The following is an 18,952-nucleotide window of genomic DNA, read 5'->3' as shown; positions in this document are numbered from 1 at the left end:
TGATTGCTATTCGCTCCGTGCGGTCAGGAAGTTGTGTAAATCAAGCCGCGATCGAACAGGAGATTTGTGCAGGTTTTCCCTAATTTGTGCAACTTTCTTTCATAGAGTAAAGCAGGGCTGATTCCATCTACTGAGGAAATTTGCACAAGTTAGGAGATTTGCACGAATCAAACTGGGAACTGGGAACGAGATGAATGCGAGCACATGTTTCGCAATTTACGAACATTTTCAGCAGACATGTCCTCGCGATCACATTTGGAGTTTCAAACAGGGCATGGTCGTATGTTTTCTGAGCAAAAACTATCCATTCATCCATCCATCCATCCATCCATCCATCATCTATCAATATATATTTATATATGAATGAGAATGTTCAGGTAGCAACCTTTTTGTCCCACTGCACGCATTACCCTGTCCAGGGCATTGGAAAGAATATAATGTGTTCAATGATATATGACCAATTATAGATATGAATAGTCTCAGTAAGGAGCGTAAATCCTCCAGTCAGGGATGGCAACTTGTGGCCCAAGTAACGTCTATGGACTACAACTTCCATCATCATTGGGTATGGTAGCTAGGGCTGGTGGGAGGTGTAATCCAACAGTCCCTGGAGGGCCACAAGTTGCCCACTCCTACTCCAAGCAGATCAGCAGAGTTCCTGGGCCTTGGCTGGGGGTGGGGGGCTTCTCAGCCTTCCAGCAGGGTTAAGAAGCCCAGCTCATCAACAGGACTTTCCTGCAACAGTTTTAACTAACTCTAAAAACTTGATATAACCCCTTGTCCTTCAACTGCTTCTGCTATGCCTCTTTTTCACCCCTTCCAAAGAATGCTGATGTTAATATTTTGTCTCTTTCCAAATTTGGCTTGCCACTGGACCCCTGAATCCAGAATCTCTCAACTCCCTTCCTGTCTATCACACAAACACTGGCCAGTCGCTTCACCAAATTCTTGTTAACTTCTCTTAGAAGCTCCCCCTTCCTCACTGTTTCGTCGAACCTCCCTTAAGGTGGATGGTGTTCCTGCTGCTACTTCTCCAGTCCCTGCTGCTGCTGCTAGCTTGCTTGCTTTGCTTGGCACTGAAATCCTGGTGGAGAAGAGCTGTACACTCAGCTGCCACCACAAACCTCACATGTCCCAGCTGTACTCACTTCCAGCTAGCCCATCATCAGTGTAGAGTGAAGGCAGGTGTGTGCCATGCCCTCACCTCCACAGATGATGGAGAAATCTCTTAAGTGGGTGGAATTTGAAGAGTTTTCTAGGCTCCCCCTACCCCGATTTTGTTTCAGTTCCCTCTGCAGCTGCCAAGTCAATCAGCAGCAAGTCAAGCCAGTTGACAGATATTCTTGGAATTTTGCCGGTCTGAAATTTATGCACATTTCTAAGCAATTTTTGCAATTTATGGACAAATTTGCACAAATCATACAAATTACAGTTACATTTGCACAATTTGTGCAAATCTAGCAGTAAGTTGTGCATATCGGTCAGAAATTTTCACATATTGCAGAAAATCCCTCTGCCCCCCCTGCCGCCCCATGCAGAATAGTTCCTGGAGTTCAGGGAACAGCCTGCAGCTCATCTTAGGGCACAATCCTATGGAGATAGGTGGCCGCCTCCAAAGTTGGAACCGACCTCTTATCCAATGCAAGGCAGGAGAAGCACAGAGGGGATCATCCCCTCCATGCTTCAGCCACCCTGCATCTGCAGCTAGATAGCCAATTTCAGCTGTTTAGCTGCAGGAAGGCAGAGAGGGGCAGGAGGCTGCCAGACGACACATAGGATGTGTCGCACCGGCACTTCTGCCTTCTCCACCCCAAAACGCCCCCCAGAACACCCTGTTTTCACTGCTCCATGCTCCTCTTCTGAGCACAGAGTGCAGGGCCATTCTGAGCAGCCTGCGAGGCAGTGGGGGAGGGGGAAAAGGTCAGTTCTCAGGGAACGAACCTTGGATCACTGGCTCCGAGGTCGATTCCCAGAAACTGACATATCCTATGGCCGTCAAGCTGCTGACTACCAGCCATAGGATTGCTCCCTTACAGATGCAATGGAAGACGTACTGTAAATACTGCAGATCTCCATCAAGCCAAAAAGGATTCAGATTTCCTAGTGATGGTCAACCCTACCATAGGCTGGTGTGCCCATCCTTAGGCATAGCATTGATTTCAGACTGAGCAGACCATGTGGATTTCTCTACAAAAGGTACATCTTCGAAAGAATTTCCAAGTAGGAGGCATTAATTCTCTTCTATTCTTAGCACCCTCTGGAAATTAATTTTTCTTGGTTGTGGCCATCTGCTTAAGAGCCATTACTGAGCTGTAGCCAAATCTGAGCTGGAAGTTTCCTCCTCAGGAGACTTATTTAGCACAGCTTATTCCTGTAAAGGGCAAGCACATTCAGACGGCATTTTAATTTGTACATTCAAGCTGAAAATGTTGCCAACCTAATATCTAGTTCCAACAAGATTCCCAGTAGGTAGACAAGATGAAAGAATGGGAGAGAAAACAGAAAGAGAAATCAGAGAAACCCAGGGGAATAGGGTGAAAGAGAGACCATAGAAGAAACCCACTCAATGTAGGGCTACTTTCTAAGATTGGCTGGAAGTTTCAACAGGGGCATAATGCAACAGCTTGGCTGTTATCAGAAGCTGGGGAATGTGACCACTATTTTGGCATAGCCCCCCCCCCACTAGCAAACAAAAGTTTATAAAATTATGCATGGCATGGAGACAGACCTCTCTCTACTCCACATCCCATCATGCCTGGTCTTGAGGCCTAAATACTCTGGGAGAGCCCACTTCTGACCCCTGCTCTGACCCCCCTTACAAACAACCATGTACCTTTAACAAAGTTGGGGTACTCCAGTGCTGAGTTGCTTCCAGCCACCATCTTGTCTTTGCCCCAGTGCCCCAGGAGTTGAGCCATTTCAGAGCACTATGGGGAGGAAAAGATGGCCACTTCTAAAAACAAACAAACAAAAATACATGGTGGCTGTCATGTGCTTGCAGTGGCCACCATCTTTTGTACCCCACAATGCTCCAAAATTACTCTACTTTCTTGGCAAGGAAGGCAAAGCCAAGATGTTGGCTGAAAGCCACTCAGTGCCAGAGCACCATTAAGACAGATAGATGGAGATGGATGGATGGATGGATGGATGGATAGATGATAGATAGATAGATAGATAGATAGATAGATAGATTTTCTCAGGGTTTTTTTTTTAAAGTGGGCTCAGCAGAGGGAGGGAGACACCGATAGGAAGGAACCCCTAATGACACTTTGGTCCAGGCTCCTTCATACCTGGAACCAGCCTTACATCACATAATACTAAAACTCAAAGTCAGCTAATGAAATTGATAAGTAATAGTGGATTAACAGGCAAGAGGCTACTTGCTGACCACCTTCGTCTATATACACTGAGTTGACCTCTGAGATCTTCAGAGGAAGCCTTTTTGGTCATTCCACAGCCAACAGAATGCCAACAGATAATAGCACATAAGCGGGCCTTCTCTGTAGTGGCACCTACACTCTGGAACACTCCCCCACATATCCTTTGAGAGGCAGAAACTGTGGCAATCTTCAAATGTGTCTTGAAAACATTCAGGATCAACCTGACCTGTAGGGGAATATGACACTGCCCTATTTTATTGTTGCCTTTGTTGTGATTTTTTTTAATAGTTATTATTTTATAGTGTTTGTGTATTGCTTTTCATGTAGTATTAGTAATGCATTTCAGTGTGAACAGCTTAGAGATTTTACTATATTAAGCATAAAACTATAATAGATGGATGGATGGAATGGATCTTCATGCAATGCATGGTTGGCTTCTGAAAATCACAACCATAAAATGCAGAAAGGCTGAAATAGCTTTAAAAAGGCCATAAGAAGCATTCATGGAGGAGGTTCCATCTCTCAACTTCTACCATCCATGATGGCTCAATGGAATCTCCATGTGAATAGGCAGTATAATTTGGAATATACCAGGTACAGTGGAACAACACTGCAGGGATGCTATTACCTTTACACTCTCCTTATGAATATCCTGAGAGCTTCTGTTTGGCCACAGTGGAAAACCAGATTTGGAATGGGGAAGAAATTCATTGGGCTCCCACTTTGATGCAATCTTACCTAATTTTGCACTTTTGAGCCAATATGTCAGGGGTGTTGACCCCAAATCTGGCCCATCTGTGGTCCTAATCAGCCCTCTGGGTTTCCCCAGAAGGCCACACCTCCTTCCCCTTTCCCTTTGCCCTTTCCCTTTCCCCCCAACCAACAATCACTGGGTCATTTCCTGGCTTTGTGCAGTTTTTCCCCATTCTAAAAAAGTTGAAATGGCTCTCTTAAGGCTCAATTACAGGCAGTAGGGGCACAATCCTAAGGGTTGTGTCCTGGGTACTCGTAACCCCCCGAACTCAGGGGCTTTTGAGTATCCTATGCAGAGCGGGAGGCATCTTGCACCTCCCATGCTGCATTTAAGCTAGATGGGTGATTTCATCTAGTGGAAGCTTTGGGGAGGGGAAGGGAAGGAGGCTGGGGTGGCGATAGGAAAAGGCATAAGCCAGCTGTCTTAGTCTCCTTGCTTCCCCACCCCCAGGAACTCCCCCTTTCCACCGTCTCCATGCTCTGTTTACCGAGCGTGGAGAGATAGCTGGCACAGTTCTTTCTGCACCAGCTACGAGAGGAAGAGGAAGGGGAGCATAATTTCCTGGCTATGGGGTTGGAGCCCTGTCTCTGACCTCGTATCCAGGAAACTGAAGAATCCTATGTCCCTCCCGACACTGCATAGGGGGCATAGGATTGTACTCCATGAACTTTAAGCTAAAATATGCTGGCATTTTTTGGTATTTCTGGTAGTTTGGGCCCTGCCCCCTTTTGCCTTTGGCCTGGCCCACCACTGTGATGCAGCCTCCAACAGCTTCTCTGAAATTAAATTTGGCCCTTCGGTTGCATGAGGTTCAACAACCCTACAATATGTGACCCAAAGCTCAGTTAGCCTTCAAAATGTGCACTTCTCCAAATGTGGAGTTCTACAATAATAATAATTTTAAAAAATGCATACAGACATGCATCTATTGGTGACAGTAACGCTAGCAATGCATCATATTAGGGAAATTGCTGGCAAAAAAGAGTATGTTTGGCAAAATTGCATACAAAATCCATGTATTAGGATCAGTATGCATGAAAAGGGGTACGGATTTTCATGCAAACTCTTTTAAAACAATTCGAAGTTCTGGAGAAAGCAAACTAAAGGTTGGAAAAATGAGAAACTAAAATAGACAGATTTGTCCATTTGTCCACAAGACTAGACGGTAAAGATGTTGGAGAAATCCGCAACGGATTCAAATGAGTTTGAAATTCAGTAAATGCAACCTAAAGATTGGACTAGCTTTTTTCGAGTCATGCAGATTCTGTGGACCAGTTTTTCACTTTTGGAGGTGCTGGGATTTGCGCTAATGCGCATTAGCACAAGTGTGAAATACTGCCAATGTGCATTAGCAAGAGCGGAATGAAATTATCATACATCCCTAAAAAATTCTGATTCCATCAGAATAAAAGATGCCTGACAATAGTGATGTCACAGAAGTCCAGGAAGGGTGTAGAGTCCAGCAGAATCCCACCACTTACCCCCGCCCACCATTCCAGTTCACAGGTCCCTGCACTGGTCCGGCTGAGTCAGGCAAGTGTGGGGATCCCCAATCCCTCACCAAGCCACCATTTTACATAAAAATGGTGACTTGGCTTTTTTAGCAAATGCTCATGTGCACAAATGGTGGCTGTAAAGTGGCCATTTACACAAAATCGCAGGTGTAAATGGTCCATTTATGGCTGTAATTTTGCATGAATTTGCAGAAATAGGCCTTTACGAAAATGCTGAGCCACCATTTTTACGCCAACTGGCAGCTTGTTGAGAGATCAGGTGGCTGCACACCACTCGCTGGGCACCTAAGGACTGCCTGGTGGCTTGCTGCATGCAGTGAGCAGGAGCGGGTGACCAGTGGTGGTCTAGTGAGTGGCCCATGACCGGGATTAGTGCAAGTTTGCCCATCCCTACCTGACAATCCATGAAACACATACAGAATGGGTTTTTTTTAAAAAAAAATCTGCACATCCCCGCTAAACGGAGCTTTGGTCCGATCCAGAAAGGCTCTTCTCATGTTACCTATTAGCTTGTGGAGCTAATTGAAAGCCCTGCCATGTTGTCCGTCCCATTTCAGAGAATGAAGCAGAAACCAATCCAGGCAGCAAGACCTAAGCACAGTTAAACAGCAGCAAACTGTGATAGACACAGGGAAGGAGGAAGCAGCTTCTGGGTTATGCTTAGGGGTGCAAGCTGTTTAGGACTTCATGTCTTGAAACCAATTTGTGTCAAAATAATGTCCCAAAATGTCATCCCCATCAGGAAGGTGGCTGAGCACCATATACCAGCTGAAGCATTGGTACAGTTATCAAGGGCAGCTCAATAACATAACAACTTGCAGGGCTCTTAGGAATGAATAAAACTGTCTGATCCTGAGTCAGCTCATTGGTTGATACTAGGGATGTCATAGAATTCCACCACGGATCTCGGTGAGGCCGAATGCCAGTGCATTCGGCCCCCGGACTCCGTGGCGGAACGGCCTGCCCCCCCGCAGATCCCCCCCGGGACAAGTCTTACCTGGGGCTGATGTTCCGGGCGGCGGTGGCTCTGGCAGCGGCGGCAGCGGCAGCTGGTCTTCCGAACGGCTGCTGCCACCGCCATTTGCAGTCTTGTTTTTTTTTTGTTTTCTTTTACAAGACGTGATAGGCTATGTAAAGATTTACGTAGCCTATCATGGCTGGGTAAAAACAAACAAACGCGTACACAAATGGCGGCGGCTATGGCCGCCGCCATTTGCATTCCTTATTTTTGGCTGTTTTAGTCTACATAATTATTTACGTAGACTATGACGGCGAAAATAAAGGGGAAATAGGGATGTCAGAGAATTCTGCCACAGACCTCGGGGAGGCCGAATGCCAGCGCATTCGGCCCCCCAAAATCGGTGGCGGAACGGTCTGCCCCCCCTGCCCCCCCCGGGACGAGACTTACCTGGGTCGGATCTTCCTGGCTCCGGCGGCGGCTCCGGCTGTGGTGTGGCGGCGGCGGCAGCTCTGGCCTGGGCCTGGCCAGCTGCTCTGTGGAGCTGCCGCAGAGCACAGCCAGCCGTGGAGGATTCCGTGGGGGGGGTGGAGCGGATTGCCTCCCCCCCATTGAGGATTCCGGGGGGAGGGATGGAACGCCTCCCCCCTCACCATCAACATAATCCGCGGAAAGGTAAGTGACTTTCGTACATCCCTAGCTGATACAGCCTAACACTGTTGCCAATCTGAGGCCTGGCTGCCCCAAGATGCTTTGCTGCCTGACAAGACAGCACCCCCCCACTCCAAATACAGAAGCAAACAGGACCAGCAGTCGAGTTTTATTTCAACAGTGGCAATGGGACAGTGTCCTCCACCATATCCAAGGGCAGAAGGTTAGTTTAGGGAATGCACAATTGGCTGCATGGTACACACAGCCTATGTCCACCAGCAGAGGTGAACTGGGCTGAGGGATGCTGCTGCCCCTTCCAGCACCTGCTGTCTGAAGTGGTTGCCTTACTCTGTCTAATGGTAGGGCCGGCCAAGCTGTGAAGGGCAGCAGCTCCCCAGGGTGTCAGCAAGGGATCTTTTGCCCAGCCCTGTCATCCCAGATCCTTTCAATGGAGATTGAACCGGAGATCCTATGCTCGGAAACAAGTGTCCCGCCGCTGAGCTATGGGCTCTCTGCTTGGATCCACCGCAAGTCTGACCTTGAGTGGCAGAGAAATCCAATGTTGCAAACCACTTGCCTCCTTGAAACTATTAGCCGAAGCCAGGGCATGAACAATTTTGAGCTGCTATTAGCACAAATGATCAATTCCAACTTCAGCACTTTCACCAGACTTCTCCCATGAGTATGGGTGTTGCTTTATTTCTGCAACATTACTATCAGTCTTTTTTTTTTTTTTTTCATTTAACGACTTGACTACATATATACTGAAGTTTCACTGGGGAAAACACACTGACTTGCACTTGAAGGACTGGTCTTTATTCTTCCATAAGTCACTTCTTACTTACAGCTCTATTGATCACAGGTGAGGATGAATGAGATATTCCCATGATCCTCTGGGATGAATCCTACATAACATATATGCTTTTATTTCCGACACACAACTATTTCTAAAACTCAACAAAACAGGTCACCAGGGTAGCACTCCATTGATTTCATGTCCACTTATTCTTCTCATGTGGCGCTGAATGCTTTATCTATAATTCAAGAGGCTGCAGACCTGGCAGGCCTCAGGGGATACGCATGCCTGTCTCACATATAGCAGCAGGGAAAGTACTTCCGTTGCTGCAGAGAAGAGCCATCAACAAGTCTCTACTTCTTCTGGTCTACATTGTGACCACAGCCACAGCCACAGCATCCCATGATGATGTACAAGCACAGGGGTTTGGTACCTGACACACTGAGGTTCCAAGCAATGCCCTCCCAAAGTTTGGTAGGTCAGTAGTCTAAGGTCCCAGTAAAACAACAGCTAGAGAGATGTGCATCCCAGTGGAAGACATTTGTCACAGCCTTCTATAATGCAATATCTAGGCATCTCTGGGAGGTAGGGGGACATCTGGCAGACATATTGTGTACACTATCTAATGTGAATTAATGACGCTCCCCAAAATTCTTGCAGTGCAGCCAAGACAGATATTACTCTTACTGAGTGGTTCAATTTGTGGGAGACATGCAAAAAAATGTGCCACAATGTTTTGTAGGTGGCAATACAGTGAAATGCCAACATGAATGGTCTTGTTTAAAATGCAACTGATGTATTGCTATCTTTTTCATTGATTTCTGTAGCCTATTGGGATGACCAATTGAATTTAGCATCCATGAAACTCACAAACGCACACACACGTGTGTGCACAAATACGTTTCCAGCCCTCCTACCTGCTGCAGTAGGCTTGAATGTGTGTGAACAGTACCTGTTCAAATCACAAAGCATTTACACATTACATTACAAAGAAGTCTCACAAACCAGATGTGTATTTATTTGTACATTCGCATGTGGATTCAGCTGGTTTTGGGTAGTACTTCTTTGTAACACCCAACGGGGAAGTTCTGCAGTAGGTGCCTCGGGTACAGTTCGTTTTGGCACTTTTTTTGAAGGTCCAAAACTGTTCTGAGGAATCAGGAGTCCTTCAATAAAAGGAAGCTTTTATTTGCAACAGCCCACCCCACGCTACCCGGAATAGAGATGGCGGAGAATTCTGCCTTGGACCCCAAAGCGGCTGGATTCCAAACAATCCAGCCTCCGGAGTCCATGGCGGAACCGAGTACTTACCTCTGCCTTCCTTTGGAATCCATCTGAGCCGGCTCCGCTCTGCAGTGATCCTGCAGAGCTGGCTGCCGGCTCCTCATCGCTGGCAGTATGGCTAGCCACCATTGCATGAAAAAACAGAGAATGCAATGGCTGCATTTAGGTTAATCAAACAGCTTTATGGCCACAAATGGCTTCCACTATGGCATTTGCATCCGGAGTCAGCCCTCACTCAGCCAGCAATACGGCACGGCAATGGCAGCTGGCCGTATCGCCAGTGATGTGGAGCCGGCGGCCGGCTCTGTGGGATCGCCGCAGAGCAGAGCCGGCTCAGACGGATTCCAGGGGGAGGGACGGATCACCTCCCCCTGTGGGCAGATTCCCACCCAGACCAGCAGGTAAGGAATCCGCCCATCCCTAAGTCCATGAATAATGGTGGTGGTGGTGGTGGTGGTGGTGGTGGTGGTGATGATGATAGGGATGCTGCAATAACCTGCTAGATTTCATCTCCAGTTTAGAAACTACTGTTCTGCTCATGTGGACAAGTAACATGACCCCTACTTATGTCAGATTCTATCCAATTTAATTTCTGCTGGTAGAAAACAAAAACAAAAACCTTATGGCAGCTGGATGAGATAACTGGTGTACAAGCAAACTCAGAGATATGAGTGCAAAGGGCAGCAGTGCTGAAACTAATGCCTTCCACTCAATCTCTGCAGCAAATCCAGAGATGTCCCTTCACTGCCGAGGTGAAACTGACAAGGGGTGTCGAAGCTCACTGAGTTTCATCTCTGCAGGAAAGGGATGTTTGTGGGGCAGACACAGAGGCTGGGAGACAGCTTGTTGTGTTCATTGCTGCACTTTGTGTAGGGACTAGATGATGGACATTTTCCAGGAATGGTGCCTGGAGGTGCAAACCATTATATAAGGAAGTGGGGAGAGGGGATCAGCATGTGTGTGTGTGTGTGTGTGTGTGTGCATATGTGCATGTGTGTGCATGCACGTGTATTTACACATGCAAAGAAGTTGCTTGGAAACTCTAGATACCCAAAGTGTGCAGTTTCAGTAGATATCTGACAGCATGGGGTCGAAGAGCAGAAGACTCCACTGAAACACAGGAGCAATGGAACCAATGACCTAGGGAGGTGGTGGGCTGTCCCACACTGGAGGCATTGAAGATGAGGCTGGACAGCCGTCTGTCAGGGGTGCTCTGACTTGGATTCCTGCATTGAGCAGGGGGTTGGACTCGATGGCCTTGTAGGCCCCTTCTGACCCTATGATTCTATGATTCCATGAAATACGTCTAGGGATGGTGCAGATGCCCATTTTGGTCCAGGAGTCTGGCGGACCGCCCATGCATGCACCCCTGAGACATTCCCACCAAGCCCTTACCCCCACTCAACCCTCTCCCATGCTAACCGAGCTGCCCACACTTCCCCGCACCCCCTCCTCCTCCTCCGCAACCGCCATGTTCTGCAAAAACATGGTGATCGCAAAAATGCGCACATAGACTTATATGCAAAATGGCACCATGAATTGCCCATATATGCATATACCCAAGTTTACAGGTGTAAATAGCCCATTTATTGTTATCTGTATTAAGTCTTTATGCACATCAGAAGAAAGAAAGAAAACACAACTATTTGACTCTGGTGTACCTATTGGCCAGGGAACTATTACATAGATCAATCCCACTGTGCCCCCCATCACTCTTCACTTCCCTCCCATTGGAAAAAAATGGCAGCTGAAATGGCAATATTGACCACTTTTGTAACCTGTTGGTGCTCCATAGCTGCTCCATTCATCATCATCATCATCATCATCACTACTTCAGCACCACAGTGAAGAGGTGCAGCTTCCAGTGGGGAACGGCCCCCAGACCTGCTGAAGTTGTCCATCCTTCTATCTTAACACATTGGTGGGACCATACGTTGGTTTTGTTTGGTGGGGGGCTTGACCACATTCCCCTCGTATCTCAAACATTTAAAAGGCAGCTTTATTAAGGATGGGACTACATGTAATGATAAACATGGGATTGCCAGTGAATAGAGAAAATCCCATGACAATTTTCCTCCCCTTCCATAACGTGATGCAAATCTTATCCCATAGCCATCTTACTCCATTTTCCATCCACCAACCCTCCTACTCAAAACATCGACTGCTGCTGTTGCTTGTAGTGGTGATATGCACAATATGATAACATCTGACACAGGGCAAAATTTTTACTACACATTCTGGAAGAGGAGGAGAGGTTGATACAGGACTGCCATTTTCCATGGCAACCACATAGGGATGTGCAAACTCACCCCTGTCTGGGTTCTCCAGATGCCCAACCAACCCCTGCCCCTGTTTGCCAGTCCCTGGACCACACTTGAGCTCCTCCCATGCTGGGCAAGCAGCCCGCACTCATCCCAGCAGCCTCGTTGAGCTCCGTGGTATATGGCTCAATCGCCAAAATGTTCATGTATGCGCAATGTTCATGTATGCAAATGTTTTGTATGCGCAAAAATGCACATTTTGCGAATGTGCATATTCTCATTGTGAAATGCGCATTTTGTGAAGGCACATATTTCTGTGTGCAAAATGTGCATGTTTTGGAAAATTTGCACGTGTGCAAATATGCACATTTTTGTGATCACCATTTCATTTCTCAAAAAATGGTGACCGCAAAGCTCAACGATGCCACTGGGGTGAGTGCAGGCCATTCGCCGAGCGTGGGCAAGGGGTGAGAAGGGGCAGGGGCTCAGTGAGTAGGGCTCAGGGGTGAGGCCAAGGATGGTTCCACTGGATTCCCGGACTGAATCGGGCACCCACACCATCCTTACAACCACATCTTCATCAGTGAGAGCCAGTGTGGTATAGTGGTGAGAGTGTTGGATTGGGACTTGGGAGACTTGGGTTCTAGTCTCAACTGTGCCATAAAGCTCACTGGGGGACTTTGGGCTAGTCCCTGACTCTCAGCCAAATATACCTCACACGTTTCTTGTGAGGATGAAATTGAAAGGAGGAGGACCATGTAAGCCATATTGGATTTCTTGCAAGAGGGAAAAGGCAGATTATAAGTGCAATGATAAATAATGATAAATTATTTATGCAATGATAAAGTATTATTCTAAAAATAATATTAAAATATTCTAAAATATTATCTAAAATATTATCTAAAATATTATCTAATCTAAAATAGAATAAAATATTATTCTGAAATATTATTATCATGCAATGATAAAATATAATAATAATAATAATAATAATAATAATAATAATAATAATGTTAAAATATCAGGAAAGATAAATGACAAACAATTGTGGGATTACTAAATATTGATGAACTCAACTGTATTACTAATCAAGGAACACATCCCCAAGAAGTGAAACTGAACTTCCCTGTTAAAGTTTAAACTTACAGTTCAATAAGTCTCAGTGTCTTGAAGAGTAGCCAGGACAGAGTTGTCAGCCGGTTACTAGAGAGGTTTCTGGGGGGGAAGAGAAAGAATTTTCAGTAAATTATTCTCTCTGCATTGCAATTTTCCCAACTGAGCAAGGCTCTTAATTTCCCTGTACAAGTAGAGATTCTATAACTCTAAACCAAACAAAAGTGACTGAGGAAACCAATAAATTAAGGGGTTGGAAACCCCCCCCCACCGAACTACCCAAAATGGAAGGACAACATGAAAGAAAAAGAGGTAAAATGCTCTCCTTCAGCACTCTTAGTGATTTTAATTAAACAAGGAAAGATCTATTGCCAGTATTTCCAAGGATCCATTGGTACTGTAATATTGACAAAGAATTTATCGGTGTGGTATAGAAATATAGGAAGCTTCCTTATAGAGCGTCAGACCATTGTTCCACCTAGCCCAGGATTATCGGCATTGTCTGGCAGCGGTGCTCCAGGGTTTCCAGCAGGATTCTTTCCTAGCACTACCTAGAGAAGCCAGGGCTTGAACCCAGGACATTCTGCATGCAAACAGGTGTTGAGCTATGGCCACTCCCAATTATCTACATCCCCTCCCCTTTATGTATCACACACACACACACGTACACACACACTATGGCCAGGCCATTCAGATCCTTCATACAAACAAAACCCTGAATTCAGCCTATCTGTAGAAATTATCTAAGTTAGCATGTTCGCATTATTATTTTATTTTGCATATTTCATTCCACAAGTTTTGCTACACTGAATAATTTAGTCAATTTTGATAGGCTTCATTGCACCCAATTCCGTGCTTGGCTGTCTAGGGTTAGGAGAGAATTTCTTTTCGGTCTGTATATTTAAGCAGGCCAACCAACCTCACACTTCCCAGACTAGTATGCAGATAAGAACACATTTATCCTTCATTTTACACACCTCTCTGAATCTTGTGATGCAGTTCTCCACCTAACAATTGTGCACAAGGATGTGCTTATTAGAGAAAGATTCGTACACAAATGTGAATATAGGGGAAATCACATATGAACATAAATGTGATCTTTCAAGCATTTTTTTTTTTTTTTTTGCTTTAAAACACAGACTGGTGCAGAAATTAGATGGAATGGATTCATGGTTGAATGCATGCATGGACCCAAAATAGACTAATTCACCCATGCCTAGATGAAACTAGGGATGGATCAATCCATCATATTTCCTTAGTCCTGCATTTGAATTTTTTAAATCTCAAGTTCTTTCCATCCTGAATATGAAGAAATTTGCTAATTTTGGTAAATTCTTATAAAAAATGATGAACTGAAATGAAATTATCACCCATCTGCACCAGCCAAGTTCAACAGATAAAGCTAATGCCATCACGGAGAGGACCATTTTGCACCTGCCTGCCATAGAGCTGTTAAATGAGGAGCCTGTCAGAATAAAGAGGTGGCAACCCTAATTCAGCACAAATATGCTTGAATACACAGGGATTCAAACCCAGAGATAAAACCCTGGGCCCGGATGGATGAAACTGCCACTTCTGGTTTCTCCCACATCCTCCCCCACCCCCCAATCCCAAATTATTTCTGCCTCGAATATGGTGAATGTCATGATTTTTGGTAAATTCTTATCAAAACAGAACTGAAAGGAAATTCTCCCCCATTCCTAGCTGTGCCCCATATGCACCCTTGTGTGTGGCTAAAGACTGAGGTATGATTGGAGAGGTCTCTAGTTCAAACCAGATTGTGATCCCAGAGGACCATGCCCCTTGTTCTGGCCTCACCTACTATCTCCAACCACCAATCATTTGGTGTTTCCTGGCTTTTGCGCAAACTCTCCCCCCTTCTAAAAGGTTGAAATGCCTCTCCTAAAGCTTAGCTAAAAGTAGTTAGATCTTTAAGTTACACTGTGCTGGCATTTATTTGTATTTTTTGCCATACCCCCTATGCCTTAAGCCCCACCCACTACTGGAATTCAGCCCCCAAGAGCTTCCGTGAAACTGAATTTGGCCTTCAGGCCACAAGAGGATCAGTGTCCCTGTTCTAGTTAATGACCTTAGGCAAGCTTCTCTCTCTCTCAGCCTGCGTTCCTCCACCTTTAATATGGAGTAAGTAACACTGCCCCTACCTTACAAGGTAGTGAAAAGATCACTAGATAACGTATGCAGATGAAGCAGACAGAACTTGCAAATGCTGCTTTAGCAGCAGTAGTATTTATTATAGCAATTACATGGAGAGGAGAGGGCAAAATAAAGCCAGAAAAGAAGACTGCAAACCCAGAGATAAAGTCAAAGTGATTGTTGTTGTTGTTCAGTCATTCAGTCGTGTCCGACTCTTCGTGACCCCATGGACCATAGCACGCCAGGCCTTCCTGTCCTGCGCTCTCTCCCGGAGCGTGCTCAAGTTCATATTCATTGCATCAGTGATGCTATCTAGCCATCTCATCCTCTGTCGTCCCCTTCTCCTTTTGCCTTCAGTCTTTCCCAGCATCAGGGTCTTTTCCAGGGAGTTTTCTCTTCGCATTAGGTGGCCAAAATATTTGAGCTTCAGCTTCAGTATCTGTCCTTCCAATGAGCACTCAGCATTGATTTCCTTTCGGATGGACTGATTGGACCTCCTTGCAGTCCAGGGGACTCGTAAGAGTCTTCTCCAGCACCACAGTTCGAAAGCATCAATTCTTCGGCGCTCAGCCTTCCTTATAGTCCAGCTCTCACAGCCATACATTACTACTAGGAAAACCATAGCTTTGATTAGACGGAACTTTGTCGGCAAGGTGATGTCTCTGCTTCTTACTATGCTGTCTAGGTTGGCCATAGCTTTCCTCCCAAGGAGCAAGCGTCTTTTAATTTCATGGCTACAGTCACCGTCTGCGGTGATCTTGGAGCCCAAGAAAGTAAAATCTGTCACTGCTTCCATTTCTTCCCCTTCTACATGCCAGGAAGTGATGGGGCCAGATGCCATGATCTTTGTTTTTTTAATGTTGAGTTTCAAACCAGCTTTTGCACTCTCCTCTTTCACCCTCAACAAGAGGCTCTTTAGATCCTCTTCGCTTTCTGCCATTAGGGTGGTATCGTCTGCATATCGGAGGTTGTTGATAATTCTCCCAGCAATCTTAATTCCGACCTCTGATTCATCCAACCCAGCTTTTCTCATGATGTACTCTGCATATAAGTTAAATAAGCAGGGCGACAATATGCAGCCTTGTCGTACTCCTTTCCCAATTTTGAACCACTCGGTTGTTCCATGTCTGGTTCTTACTGTTGCTTCTTGACCCTCGTACAGGTTTCTCAGCAGACAGGTAAGGTGGTCTGGTACTCCCATCACTTTAAGAATTTGCCACAGTTTGTTGTGATCCACACAATCAAAGGCTTTAGCATAGTCAATGAAGCAGAAAGAGACGTTTTTCTGGAATTCTCTTGCTTTCTCCATGATGCAGCGAATGTTGGCGATTTGATCTCTAGTTCCTCTGCCTCTTCGAAACCCAGCTTGTACTTCCGGTAGTTCTCGGTTCGCATACTGCTGAAGCCTAGCTTGTAGGATTTTGAGCATCACCTTGCTGGCATGTGAAATGAGCGCAATGGTGACGTAGTTTGAACACTCTTTGGCGTTGCCCTTCTTTGGAATTGGAATGTAAACTGACCTTTTCCAGTCTTGTGGCCACTGTTGAGTGTTCCAGATTTGTTGGCATATTGAATGCAGCACTTTAACGGCATCATCTTTTAGGATTTTAAATAGCTCAGCTGGAATACTGTCATCTCTTCTAGCTTTGTTGTTACTAATGCTTCCTAAGGCCCACTTTACTTCACTCTCTAGGATGTCTGGCTCAAGTTCAGTGACCGCACTATCATGGCTATCAGGGACATTCAGATCTTTCCTGTATAGTTCTTCTGTGTATTCTTGCCACCTCTTCTTAATCTCATCTGCTTCTGTTAGGTCCCTGCCTTCTTTGTCCTTTATCATGCCCGTCTTTGCACAAAACGTTCCCTTGAGATCTCCAATTTTCTTGAAGAGATCTCTAGTCTTTCCCATTCTGTTGTTTTCCTCGATTTCTTTGCATTGTTCATTTAAGAAGGCCTTCTTGTCTCTCCTTGCTATTCTCTGGAACTCTGCATTCAGTTGGGTATATCTTCCCCTTTCTCCCTTGCTTTTCGCTTCCCTTCTTTTGTGAGCTACTTGTAAAGCCTCATCAGACAGCCACTTTGCTTTCTTGCATTTCTTTTTCTTTGGGATGGATTTCGTTGCTGCCTCCTGAACAATGTTATGGACCTCCGTCCATAGTTCCTCAGGCACTCTGTCTATCAGGTCTAATCCCTGAAATCTATTCCTCACCTCCACTGTATATTCATCAGGGATATGATTTAGGTCATACCTGAACGGTTTAGTGGTTTTCCCGACGTTCTTCAATTTAAGCCAAAATTTTGCAAGAAGTAGCTCATGATCTGAGCCACAGTCAGCTCCAGGTCTTGTTTTGACTGACTGTATGGAGCTTCTCCATCTTTGGCTGCAAAGGACATAATCAATCTGATTTCTATATTGACCATCTGGTGATGTCCATGTGTAGAGTCGCCTCTTGTGCTGTTGGGAAAGAGTGTTTGCTATGATCAGCATGTTCTCTTGGCAAAACTCTATTAGCTTTTGTCCTGCTTCATTTTGTACACCAAGGCCATGCCTGCCTGTTATCCCGGTGATTTCTTGACTTCCTACTTTAGCATTCCAATCCCCTATGATGAAGAGGACATCTTTTTTTGGTGTTAGTTCTAGAAGGTGTTGTAGGTCTTCATAGAACCGATCAACCTCAGCTTCTTCGGCATCAGTGGTTGGGGCAGAGACTTGAATTACTGTGATGTTGAATGGTTTGCCTTGGATTCGTACTGAGATCATTCTATCATTTTTAAGATTGTACCCCAGTACTGCTTTTCTCACCCTTTTGTTGACTATGAGTGCTACTCCATTTCTTCTAAGGGATTCTTGCCCACAATAGTAGATATGATGGTCACCTGAATTAAATTCGCCCATGCCTGTCCATTTGAGTTCGCTGATTCCCAAGATGTCGATGTTCAATCTTGCCATCTCATGTTTGACCACCTCCAGCTTACCTTGATTCATTGATCTGACATTCCAGGTTCCTAAACAATATTGTTCTTTACAGCATCGGATTTTCTTTTCACCACCAGACACATCCACAGCTAAGTGTCCTTTCGGCTTTGGCCCAGCCTCTTCACTCTTTCTGGCGCTACTTGGAAATACCCTCTGCTCTTCCCCAGTAGCATATTGGACACCTTCCGACCTGAGGGGCTCATCTTCCGGCGTCCGACCTGAGGGGCTCATCTTCTGGTGACATATCTTTTAGCCTTGTGATAGGTTCCATGGGGTTTTCTTGGAAAGAATACTGGAGTGGGTTGCCATTTCCTTCTCCAGTGGACCACATTTTGTCAGAACTCTCTGCCATGACCTGTCCATCTTGGGTGGCCCTGCACGGCATAGCTTATGGCTTCACTGAGTTATGCAAGCCCCTTCGCCACAACAAGGCAGTGATCCATGAAGGTGGTCAAAGTGATACCGATTGCTTTTACACCTGAAGACTCAAGGTAATATGTACCTTAATAGTGCAGTTCTACACATCTCTGCTCAGAACCAATCAGTTCAGTGGGGCTTTCTCCCATGTAAGTGAGCACTAGGGATGTCAGAAAAATCTGAAACAGATTTCTATGAATTCAGCTTGTGGATTCTTCAGTGGACTAGAGTCTTCTGAGATGCATGGAGTTCTGGTCCTTTTTTTTCTTCCCCCACCCCCACCCCCAGTAACTGAACACAAATTTAGTCATATGAAAATATGAGAGTTGCTGGGAAATGTGCTAATACATACACCATTTAACAAACCAAAAAAAAAGACACATAACATTTTATACATCTCATCTCTATTTAGCCTCCGCTGCATAGCACTCTCACTCCCCCCCCCCGCTGCCGCCTTTCTTTTTGGGGGGGTGCGTTCTGCTTATTGATTCTATGCAGTGTTAAATGCCAGTGAAAGTTACGTAAATTATGGCAGACATTTTTACATACTTGTCCAAATTGGGTGTGGGGGGAATCATCTGATTCCATCAATGAGGGGACAACGGAACAGAAGATGCCTGATAATCCACAAAACGCACACAGAACAGAGTAAATAAAATGTGTACATGCCTATATAGGACTGTATCCTAAATA

General features: G+C 45.5%; 1 protein-coding gene across 2 annotated transcripts in view; it reads right to left on the bottom strand.

Annotated features, from left to right (window-relative positions):
- The window catches only part of NTRK3 (neurotrophic receptor tyrosine kinase 3), a 749,187-nt gene that overhangs the window by 497,200 nt on the left and 233,035 nt on the right, over nucleotides 1–18,952 (bottom strand). For both annotated transcript variants that reach the window (XM_084817344.1, XM_084817345.1), the window contains exon 4: nucleotides 12,745–12,813. In XM_084817344.1, coding sequence (XP_084673470.1) covers nucleotides 12,745–12,813 — 69 coding nt within the window. The remainder of the gene's footprint in view (nucleotides 1–12,744; nucleotides 12,814–18,952) is intronic.

This window comes from Heloderma suspectum, chromosome 11 (genome assembly GCF_057233095.1).
Source record: "Heloderma suspectum isolate Gila_16-S chromosome 11, 16-S_ref, whole genome shotgun sequence".
NCBI lineage: Eukaryota > Metazoa > Chordata > Lepidosauria > Squamata > Helodermatidae > Heloderma > Heloderma suspectum.
The sequence above is the reverse complement of the archived record's forward strand: the minus strand, read 5'-3'. Positions and strand labels throughout refer to the sequence as shown.